The sequence below is a fragment of the Polypterus senegalus genome, chromosome 15 (genome assembly GCF_016835505.1).
Source record: "Polypterus senegalus isolate Bchr_013 chromosome 15, ASM1683550v1, whole genome shotgun sequence".
NCBI classification, from domain to species: domain Eukaryota; kingdom Metazoa; phylum Chordata; class Cladistia; order Polypteriformes; family Polypteridae; genus Polypterus; species Polypterus senegalus.
This window is the reverse complement of record NC_053168.1, coordinates 118918614-118930950: the sequence shown is the minus strand read 5'-3', so window position 1 is coordinate 118930950 and position 12337 is coordinate 118918614. Positions and strand designations below refer to the sequence as shown.

Sequence of the window (12337 nt, the reverse complement as noted above, 5' to 3'; positions counted from 1 at the left end):
TATCCAAATACAGCGTTTAAAATACATGACTGTACTACTCATTCAGTGATTACTACATTATTGTAAAATTTGAGTTTTCAATTATTTAAGTTTGCAACTTTTTTTTCCCTTCTATGGGTTTTTCTAATTGGCAGTTTGCCAAAAATGTATTTTTAACAGATTACCACAGATTTTTTTTTTATGTTCTTCTGCTTGTAGGGTTGACTTTTGCAGCAGTCGGGTGCCTTTCCGGCAAAAGGCAGGGATCATTAGTTATCTATAAGGCTGACAAGTATCCACTGGAACCTTTGGGCCCTGTAACATTTTTGTGGAAACCAAAGAAAATGTCGGAAGAGAGGCAGCTTTGGATCTGGTTTCATCCAGCACTAAAGCAGGTTTCTAAAATTTCTGATGCCTAACACTTTTTTGTGTATATGACTGTTAGTGATGTTTCACAAATGCTAAATAGACCTTTTTTTTTTTTTTTTCCCTTCCCCTAAATAAGATATTTTTGCACGTTAAACATTCAGTGTCAAATACCAGTTGATACTGACAACAATTTCTATAGACATGATTTTCATCTGTTTCTAAATATTTGGGCTGAATGGCTGGTAACGAGGCGATTACAATGGATGAAGTGTTTGATCTCATTTCTTTAATTTAGCCCAGGCAGTAATTAACCTTATGATATCTTCACATCTCACTTAGGAGTAAAAAGGAACCTTAACACTTGACAGAAATAGTAATTTTATTTATATCATGATCTATATCGATATTAAATGATATGTAAAAAATGACTGAATAATATTTTTCCGTATTACCCAGCCCCACTCTAGACTCATTTAGGACTTCAGTGTACAGTAAGTTACAGCCGATGATCCTTTCACAGGCTTTGATGATGTGTTGAAAATTGGCCTTATCCTGAAGAGCGGCAGCACCAAACCAGACAGTTATAGATGAGGTCAGAATGGGCTTGATGGTAGCTGTGTAGAATTGGACCAATATAGCTTGAGGGAGATTTTTTTTCTCGGCTCATGCAAAAAGGCATTCTGTGATGGGCTTTCTTAATAATGCACTTAAGGTTTTGTGACGGTACAGTGTCTAGAAATTTAAATGATTGTCATTCCAATGGCTGAGCGATTTTATAGCAAGTGATATGTGAGCAGGTGTCTGCTTCCTGAAATTTATGATCATCTCCTGAGTTTTTTGAATGTTAAGGTCCAAATTATTATGGCTACACCACAGTGTGATATTTCTCATCTCTTGTCTATATATGGACTCACCATTGTTTTAAAGGAGGCCTATTAGTGTAATGTCATCTGCAAATTTAAGAAGTTGGACAGACAAATCTCCAGAGGTGCAGTCATTTTTCTAAAGTAGGAAGAGTAGTGGGGAAAGGACACTTAGTGAGTTTCTTATCTAGGAGCTCTGTGATGATTGTATTGTTTGTGGACTTTAGGTTTGCTTTCAAGATCCTCACATATGCCCCTGGCTTATCAAGGTGATGGCAAAAACAACTCATACCTAAAGTCCCTGCATTATCCACAGACTGGTAGGCTCTGTTTGCAAAGTGTAATGGATCCAGGAGGTCTTTTGTAGAATTCTTGAGGTCATTCAGAATAAGGAATTCAGAGGTCTTTGTTACTATAGAGGTTAAAGCTACTGGTCTGCAGACATTTAGGCCTGTGACCCATTTTATTTATTTACCAAAATGATGGTGAAGTTATTGAAACGGGCAGGAACAGTGCAAATATCCAGAGATTTGTTGACAATGTCTGCAAATACTGTAGACAACTGGTCTACACAGTGCCTGAGTGTGGAAGGTGAAATAAGGTACAGGCCTGTTTTTATATTTTGCTTTTTGAATAAGCTCCAGATGTCTTTCAAAACAACTGTAAAACTAATTTAACTGATTAGCCAGACAGGAATTGGCAGAACTATTTTTGTTTCTTGCAGTTTGAGACCTGTTTTAAGGCCTTTCCATACCGATGTGCTGTCATTTGCAGACAGTTGCTCCTGCAGCTTATTGGAGTTCTTTCTTTTCACATCTTTGATCTCCTTCTCCAAGACCTACTTGGCTTTCCTGTATCCCTCATGATTGCTAGATCTAAAAGCACACTCTTTGTCCTGGTGCAGTCGTCTGAGCTCTGGGGCGAACTAAGGCTTATCATTGCTAAACTTCACAATTGTTTTTGCAAATATCTTCAAACCTAATACTGTATATGAAATTACAGAATCTGTGTATTTGTGATTGTTGGAGGTAGTAATTTTGAAATCACTCCAGTTGATACAAGCAAAGCAGTGCTGAAACTCCTCTATTGCTTTTGCTGGTCCACTCTCTGTTATTGTTACTGACTTTACAGTTTACAGCTTTTGTTTGTAAGCAGATAAGGTGAATCATAGAATAGTCAGAATTAACGAAGGGGTAATGGGAGAAGGCATGATAAGTATCCTTAATAGCTGCCTAACAGTGATCTAAAATATCTCCATCTCTGGTAGGGCATTTTATTTGCTGTTGATATTTTCACTGAGTGTGACGAGGATGGATAGTATTAGAAATGAGGACATTAGAGGGTCAGCTCATGTTGGACGGTTGGGAGACAAAGTCAGAGAGGCGAGATTGCGTTGGTTTGGACATGTGCAGAGGAGAGATGCTGGGTATATTGGGAGAAGGATGCTAAGTATAGAGCTGCCAGGGAAAAGGGAAAGAGGAAGGCCTAAGAGAAGGTTTATGGATGTGGTGATAGAGGACATGCAGGTGATGGGTGTGACAGAACAAGATGACGAGGACAGGAAGATATGGAAGAAGATGATCCAATGTGGCAACCCCTAACGGGAGCAGCCGAAAGAAGATGATGATGATTTAGGGAGGACCTAGTTAAAGTTTATATGGTTAAAATCGCATAGATTATTGAATGATTTGTGAGTCCAGGTTGTCTCTTTCAATCTCAGTGATTACATCAGCGAATCGCCAGTGCACTTAGTGAGTATTCGCATGAGGGCTAGAATTATGGAGGAAAACTTGTGTGGTAAATAAAACGGGTTACAGTTTATAATAAACAATTCTAGGTTGGGTGAACATGATTTAATAAGAATAGTCACATTGTTACACCAACCTTGACTAACATTGCAACAAAAGAAAGGGTGGAGGAGAGTGTTGCTAAGTTTGGTAACGCGGTCTACTTGGTGTAGTGTGAAGTCAGGTAGGTCTAATGCAGAGTTGGGAATCGAGTCATTCAGCTATGTTTCAGTAAAGCACAGAGCAGATAAAAGAGAAGTCTGTTTTAGTACATACTAGCAGAATACCCGCACTTTGCAGCGGAGAAGTAGTGTGTTAAAGAAGTTATGAAAAAGAAAAGCAAACATTTTAAAAATAACGTAAGATAATTGTTAATGTAATTGTTTTGTCATTGATATGAGTGTTGCTGGCATATATATATATTTATATGTATGTGTATATATATATGTATGTATGTGTGTATATGTATGTGTGTATATGTATGTGTGTGTATATATATATATATATGTATGTATATATGTGTATATATATATATATATATATATATATATATATATGTGTGTGTATATATATATATATATGTGTGTGTGTGTGTGTGTATATATGTGTGTGTCTCTATCTCTATCTGGTGGGACTCGATTAAAAAAATTAATCCAATTAATTAGAGGCTGTGTAAGAATTAATCTTGATTAATCGTATGTAATCGCACACGTAAATTTGCCCCAAATCGCAAATGTTTTTTTTTAATTTAAAAAACGGTTTTAGTGGGCTTACAGAATCAAATAATAGACATGGACATGAATATTGTAAACTGAAGCTGTTTTAATTTCTGAAAAAAAAAGCTTTTAAACTGCATTTGAATTCAAAACAGAAACAAAAATCATCCCTGGTTAAAATTGGGCAGACTTAAAAATAAAGTGGTAGTTTAAGTACTTTAAGTACATTTTCAGAATAGTATTGTCTTTAAATAATAATAACCAAAATTTCAACATAAAGTGCAGTTTTCTAATTAAAAAAATAAGTCAGAAACATAAAAGGTAATTTGACCAGCTTACTCTTTAAACTCTGAGTAACATTAGCCAAAATTATTTTGTACATTAGGCTAAAACAGTGTGATCATTGAACATTTTGTAATTAGATGTATTTAGAATTACTAACGGTCACGGAAGTCCAATGATCCCCAGTAAGAGCCACAAAGTCCGCTTTCTGTAATGCATCTAATTTTGCTTGCTTTTCAGTGTGCACAAAACCATGCTTTTATCAAGGCTTACTCGGGTAGTCGAAATGATCAGTCGTAGGAACGTGCTTTATTCCGACTCTTAACATTTTTGTAGCTGTGATGTGTGCATCAGTGTAATGGATGTACCAGGAAATCATGCATTGACAAAAGTTCCCGCTTGCTTGGAATTGAAAGTGTGATTAAATGCGTTATTTTTAACGCGTTATGGAGTACATGCATCGAAGCTTCTCAGCTGTGCTTGTGCTAAGAAAGGGAAAATTTTAAAAATAACGTAACATGATTCTGCGTTAACCTAATATTTTTTTCATACATCCCAAACCAAGGAGATGCGAAGGTAAAATGAATCGGTAGCGCGTACATACTCAGTACATCCCTCTCGGGATCGAACCTCGAATGTCGCGTTAGAGGCTTAAGACTCTACAATTGGCCACAGCGTGTGGCTTGTCTATGCTAAAGTATGTATTGTAGATCGGGGTATATATATACATTTATATATATATACAGTATATATATACCCGTGTATCGCAGTGGAGAAGTAGAAGTTATGAAAAGAAAAGGGAACATTTTAAAAATAACGTAACATGATTGTCAATATACAGTAATTGTTTTGTGAGTGTTATTGAATGTTGCTGTCATCAAGGATTTGATTATCATTATTTCTTTCAATCAGGCTCGTATTTGTAGGATGTGTTCAAGTTACATTCCGTGTTTGTCAATCGTTGTAAAGATAAGAGGTTTCATTCATCGATTAGTTCCTTACTGCATCAATAAACAGCTCGTCTTCCTCTTTATCTGTGATGTGACAAACTGCATGCACGGGTTTTTTTTACACTGTCTTCCTTTAGCAGGACATTCACTTTTTCCACCGTGTGCTTTGTTTCTGCAGTAGCTGCACTTATGAATATGATTGTATGTATCAGACGCTTCATATTTTTTGCTGCCTTCTCAATTGTGTAATTCGGTTTTGTTCAGCACTCTTTGGAACTGTTGCTTTTTGTCTGTGCACTCGCGTCAGTTCACGTGAGCCGCTTGGTGTTCTTGCATCGAAGGTTCCCAGCTGTACTGGTGCCATCTCGTGTAATGTCAGCTAAGACCCGGCACTTAAAAGTTTCTCTCGCAGTTTCAATGAGTTTGTGCCAAACACCACCCTGACCATCTCATCTTCCTCTGCATAAGCACAGTCCTTCACCCGTGAACATTTACCGGCAGTGTTTGTATTGGATTGCCGCTGATGGACAGCCTTATATGGGCAGGCACTAAATTACAAACGCTAGTGGCAGCCTGTCTATGAACTTAATTTAATATAAACTTACGGTTCACGCAGTGCTTTGTTTCCGCAGTAGCTGTACTTATGAATATGTTTGTATGCATCATTTGCTTCATAATGTTTTTCTGCCTTCTCAATTGTGAAATGCCGTTTTGTGCTCATCGCTGTTTGGAGTTCTTCCTTGTGCTCTACGTACTTACGTAGGAGGCGTGATGTCACACGAAACTCCGCCCCCCACGGCCATCTCCAACTCAAGACTCCATTACATTATATGGGGAAAAATAGCTTCCAGTTATGACCCTTATGCGTAGAATTTCGAAATGAAACCTGCCCAACTTTTGTAAGTAAGCTGTAAGGAATAAGCCTGCCAAATTTCAGCCTTCTACCTACACGGGAAGTTGGAGAATTAGTGATGAGTGAGTGAGTGAGGGCTTTGCCTTTTATTAGTATAGATTAACAGCTGCAATGTGTTGCCTTTTTGCCAATGTCAAGTCAGCTCTTTTGCCTCTGCGTGGGCACCTGTGATTAACAAAATCGTAAGATCCATGGATGTAGTTATATCTGGAGTCGCATCAGGTGGCACACTGCCAACGGAGTCCAGAAGCTCTTCCTGTTTATATGATATGAATTGGCATGGTGACAACGAATTTAACATAAAAAGACAAAGACGGAGCACCAAAGTACTGTGGCTACCATTGTAGGCACAATCATAAGTACAGTCTCTTGCTTCATAATAAACAGTTTTACTTAATAGAAAACACAAATTGGCTTACCGGATTTACTCCTTAACTCCTGTTTCTATGTTCGCATTATTTGCAACCATTTTTCCTTTTAGTATGATAATCCTTTAATTAACTAGTTAAGAAAGCTGTGTAGTAGTCACCATTGGCATTCACTTAACTGTAACTTTTCTGAAATATGCAGTATGTTTTCAAACTTTGTCTGGAAGGAGAAATGATCATATTAAATATGTATTGCTTCATATACATGTCTTTTTCTTTAATATTAAATAGGATCTTATACCACAGCTTAAAACTGTTTGCCAGTGTGGGGAGCCAGTTGTCCAAAGTATTCCACTTCCAGAGCCATCAACAGTAGTGTCTACAGTTGAAGAAATGCCTGAACCTGTCTCTGTTGGATGTAAAAGAAAGAGGAAAGAAGGGACACCTTTGGAAGAAATAACTGCAAAGAAGTTCATTAGAGAAAGAACAAGTCCACCATTAATACCAGCTTGTTGGAAATCTCAAACTACAGGAATTGTGTTAAGGTTAGAATGATCCTTTGTGGATTTAGATTTTATCATTGTATTTAAAAGGCAATCAAAAGTCATCAGGACTTTCTAGTGAGTAGTATTTGTTCTGTATCATGTTGGGGTAGCTTTCCTTTGGTTTAAATCCTGCAAGACAAGGCCTTTAAAAAAAAAAAAAAAGTAGTATTATGTAAGAGCATTTGTTCAAATGTGGCTGGACAGTCTTTTGGCCTGGAACACCTACAGATTGTTTGGGGTCACTCTGGCCAACTGACTTTATCAGACTGTCATTTAGTGACTTAAAAAACAATTCTATAGTATATTAAAAACTCTCTTAATTATGTGTCTGTCTTATGTAAGTGTGCATTGCTTATTTTTGTAGGCAATTTATGCATTATTATCTAATTTTAATTTGCTTTTCTCTGTATACAAAGCACTTTTTAGCTACATGGTTTAAATGAAAATATGATACAGAAATAAATGTTATGGTTGTTGCTCATCAAAAGACAGAGCTTTGAAGATGCAGTGTATCTCTGTCAAGTTGATCCAGATTCTGTATGACCATCTTATGCTTTTATCTAGATTTGTTTGTTACAACAGTTCCCAGTTACATTAAAGTTAGTTATTGAACACTTTAATAAATACTGAGTTTCAGTATATTCCTCAAAGTACTAAGTGTGTAATTGAATGGTGAATAAATAAGCTGTTCAATGTATTTCTCTGGGTACTTCTACTCTTTCTTGACTCCCTGATATTCAAATATACAGCACCTAGTAGAAAACTAAAACAGCTCACTCTTACTGGCTTGTGTTTACTAGGCTGGGCAGGGCTTGCAACAAAAAAATGAATGGCTCCTAAATAGGAATACAGTAAATTCTCATTATCTGCAGGTTCTATTACAGTGAATTCCCTTATCTGCTGTTACAAAAGTATAGCCCATTTTTTGACATCCTTTTCATGAACTATACTGCCAGGTTCAACATGTGCCTTCCCTGTGCCCAAAGGCACGGGTAAGTTGTTGAACCCCATTCATTGGGGCCTGACCATTTCCCCCCATTGGGTCCTCCCCCAACCTGATGTCCTGCTTTAGTAAACTGTATAATAGTAAGTTTTAAATAGTTATAAGATTAATTGTGGTGGCAGAAGCTTGCTATAAAATCTATTTTAAATCAGTTTAAAGAGGTATTTTCTACACTAGTAATTATGATTGCACACGGGTTGATGAAAATAGGAAACTGTGACCAGACTATCAGAAATTTGCTCCCAGTTTTGTACTATGTAGACCTGAAAGGTGGCCTTGAATTACCACCTTTTGTATATGGTATTTATAGTTTTATACAATTTTAAAAAAACAAACATTTTAGAATAGAGGATATAAATGGTTATGTTTGAGTAATGTTTCTTCTGTATGTTGCCTTTTAGAGATCTTACCTTGGAAATTTTAAGATATCGTTTAATTGGCCCACTGTCTCACTCGGTTCTTAGTGATGCTTTGTATCCTGCTTCATTATGGAAGGTAGGAATGTACTAAAAATTGGAACATATTTGTTTTCATGAGCTTGTCTTTGATTTCTGCTTTGTGGTAACTAGAATTGCATTAACAGTTTCATAAACAAATAAGTGTACATCATTATTGATGCATTTTTTTTATTTCATAAAATAGGCAGATGTCAAACTTTAAAAACCAATTAATTTTGCCAACTTTGTTTTTCTTTCCTCTGTAGATCTTCCATTCTCAAGATGAAAAGCACTGCTCCTGGTGGCCAGAATATTGCAATGAAGACAATTTATTTTTGCATGAGCGTCAACAGAACCTTTTTCAGTTACTAAGGGGTATGTTTTGCTACTTAGTATAGTGTGATGATAGTGCAGTCCATCAGCTCCCCCTTGCAAATGGGACAGTACCTAAAGTGGATTCATTGTTTGATTGTAGTATTTACCTAATTGGACTTTTAAATTCAAAACCAACTGCTTACAGATTTAAAATCTGCTTTTTTTGGAGGTCCGAGCAAAATACTAACAGGAATTGTTTTGCATTTGAAAGTTACCACTGTTTTTTCTCAATACAGCAACATTTTTTCAGCCCAAAAACCAGGATTAGGTTGTTCCTGAAAGTGGTTTACAAAGATAAGTTGGCATACTGAAAAAACACGACACCTAGTGGAAACTACTGAAAATGTCAGTTTTAAATATTCAAACTATAAAGCACATTTACAGCGGAAATGCCATTTTTTAACTTTCACATGACAGTACTTACAAGTTTATGCTTTTCATATTTTTCAAAAGCTTGAATTTGCTGGATTGAGCTTCATGTTTGTTCAATACTTTCATTTTCTTGGAATATTTAACAATGTTAAAAAAAAAAAAACTGTTTTGGATGTTGTGTGCATTTGAGTAGATAACTGACATGGATAATGTGACTGAAGTGAATGAGTTGAGTTATTTTGGGTTTTTTATGCACATTTCCAATATTTGAATATGGATACAGAGATTAGCACCTGATGAGGAGAATTACAACATGTTTTGTATAATCATTCTAGCATGTACAGTATTTATAATTATATGATTTGAGTTTTTAGATAGATACTTTATTAATCCCAAGGGGAAATTCACATAATCCAGCAGCAGTATACTGATACAAAGAAACAATATTAAATTAAATAGTAATAAAAATGAAAAAAATAAAAATAAAATTAATGTTAGCATTTACTCCCCTGGGTGGAATTGAAGAGTCGCATAGTGTGGGGGAGGAACGATCTCCTCAGTCTGTCAGTGGAGCAGGACGGTGACAGCAGTCTGTTGCTGAAGCTGCTCCTCTGTCTGGAGATGATCCTGTTAAGTGGATTCAGTGGATTATTCAAGATTGACAGGAGTTTGCTTAGTGCCCGTCGCTCTGCCACAGATGTTAAACTGTCCAACTTTAATCCTACAATAGAGCCTGCCTTCTTAACAAGTTTGTCCAGGCGTGAGGCGTCTCATCTTTATGCTGCCACCCCAGCACACCTTCTGCACACAGTCACCTCTGATCACAGGGTCCATGAGGGGCCTGGGCCTCCTATAGTCCACCACCAGCTCCTTGGTCTTGCTGGTGTTAAGGTGTAAATAGTTTGAGTCGCACCATTTAACAAAGTCTTTGATTAACTTTCTGTACTCCTCCTCCTGCCCACACCTGATGCAGCCCACAATAGCAGTGTCATCAGCGAACTTTTGCACATGGCAGGACTCTGAGTCATATTGGAAGTCTGATGTATATAGATTGAACAGGACCGGAGAAAGTACAGTCCCCTGTGGCGCCCCTGTATTGCTGAACACAATGTCAGACCTGCAGTTCCCAAGACGCACATATTGAGGTCTGTCTGTAAGAGAGTCCACAATCCATGCCACCAGGTGTGAGTCTACTCCCATCTCAGTCAGCTTGTCTCTAAGGAGCAGAGGTTGGATGGTGTTGAAGGCACTAGAGAAGTCCAAAAACATAATTCTTACAGCACCACTGCCTCTGTCCAGGTGGGAGAGGGATCGGTGTAGGATATAGATGATGGCATCCTCCGCTCCCACCTTCTCCTGGTATGCGAACTGCAAAGGGTCGAGGGCGTGGCGGACCTGTGGCCTCAGGTGGTGAAGCAGCAGCCGCTCCATGGTCTTCATCAGATGTGACGTCAGAGCAACAGGCCAGAAGTCATTCAGCTCACTAGGACGTGATACCTTTGGGACAGGGGTGATACAAGATGTTTTCCAAAGCCTTGGGACTCTCCCCTGTTCCAGGCTCCGGTTGAAGGTGCGCTGTAGAGGACTCCCCAGTTCCAACGCACATGCCTTCAGCAGTCGTGGCGATACACCATCTGGACCCGCTGCTTTGCTGGCACGAAGTCTTTTCAGCTCTCTGCTCACATGGGCTGCTGTAATTGTGGGTGGGGATGTCTCACCTATGCTGGTATCAGCAGAAGGATGTTTGGTGGATGCAGTACTCCGAGGTGAGATTGGGTTACTGTGATCAAACCTATTAAAGAAGTTAATAAGCTTCGAGCTGCAGCCAGTGATAATCTTTATCCCATCCCACACTTCCTTCATGCTGCTGTTCTGCAACTTCTGCTCCAGCTTTCTTTTCTTTATCACCCAGTGATCAAGTTCAGAGTTGAGGGTCCATACATTCCACTGATTTGGGACTCTGAAACTGCACTTTTTTAATGACTTAGTTCATTTTCTTAACATTATAAACAATGTTATAGTAGTGTCTAGGAAGGTTTATTTACATAAGTAACTATTTTTCCTTTCTGTGAAATGGATAGATACTCTGGCCTTATTCCTTTTTTTGAACTACATTAGTTTTATTTAATTCTTAAGCATGTCTTTATAAATATATATCCTGCAAATCCAAATCATATTATGTGATATCATCTACTGTTAAATTCTGCTCCGTACTTATAAAATGTTTATTTTTATACTGTATTGAGGATTTGTTCTGTGTATTGCATTGTATTGACCCCCTTCCTTTTGACACCCACTGCACGCCCAAACTACCTGGAAAGGGGTCTCTCTTTGAACTGCCTTTCCCAAGGTTTCTTCCATTTTTTCCCTACAAGGGTTTTTTTTGGGAGTTTTTTCTTGTCTTAGAGAGTCAAGGCTGGGGGGCTGTCAAGAGGCAGGGCCTGTTAAAGCCCATTGCAGCACTTCTTGTGTGATTTTGGGCTATACAAAAATATTTTGTATTGTATTGTATGGTCGCCATGTACTTGGAGTATATAAAATAGCATACGTAGATTATGGCTTGGCTGTGAAAAATGTCGGAATTTGGAATATCGTATTGATGGCTGGGAAAGTAGCAGGAGCTTGTAAAGTTATAGGCAGACTTCCATTTATCCTCTACATTAAGATTCTGTGTGGTGTGAGTGTATTCACAATCCTTAATCTGTGTTCCACACAGCTATAGCTTGTAGCAGTGCCAGCAACAGTTCATTGTTACTACCAATCATAATATTCAAACACTTAGAAGATGGGAGCAGCTCTGAACAAGGTGTCACTTTAGTTCTACTGGGATTCTTAAAAATGTATGGAGGAAATATTTAATATATTTTATGCAAGGGTATCTTATGGGCAGTGCTGCAACAGTTTTGGCCCTAGGAGCCACAGTTGCTATTTGAAAGTAAAAATTGTCGCTATATTTTTTTCAGCAATAAGACATTTAATTTAAGGAGACACAAGACTTTGCTATAGTATGTCTTATCTCTACTACTTTTTGTGAGTTTACATCCCTCTCCATTTAGATTATATCCTTTTTGCCTTGTGTGACTGTAGTCTTTGACACATACTCATCGTTCACAGTCAAATCAGAATGGAAGTGCTGAAGTCTGAGCTAATAATACTCTTCTGGGGCCTCATGTATAAACGGTGCATACTTACAAAAATGTTGCGTACTCCCGTTTCCATGCTCAAATCGCGATGTATAAAACCTAAACTTGGTGTAAAGCCACGCACATTTTCACGGTAGCTCAGACCATGGCGTACACAAGTTCTCGGTTTTGCATACTGTGTCTCCCAATTGATGATGCTATTCCCAAGACAATAAAAAGTACAGTGTGTGCTTGA

The 12337-nt window shown here is 37.9% G+C and overlaps 1 protein-coding gene across 5 annotated transcripts in view; it reads left to right on the top strand.

The window, feature by feature from the left end:
- Positions 1-12337, top strand: part of pop1 (POP1 homolog, ribonuclease P/MRP subunit) — a 44392-nt gene that overhangs the window by 11897 nt on the left and 20158 nt on the right. For all 5 annotated transcript variants that reach the window (XM_039736900.1, XM_039736897.1, XM_039736899.1 and 2 more), the window contains exons 7-10: positions 199-374; positions 6519-6772; positions 8177-8270; positions 8479-8587. In XM_039736900.1, the coding sequence (XP_039592834.1) occupies positions 199-374; positions 6519-6772; positions 8177-8270; positions 8479-8587 (633 nt within the window). The remainder of the gene's footprint in view (positions 1-198; positions 375-6518; positions 6773-8176; positions 8271-8478; positions 8588-12337) is intronic.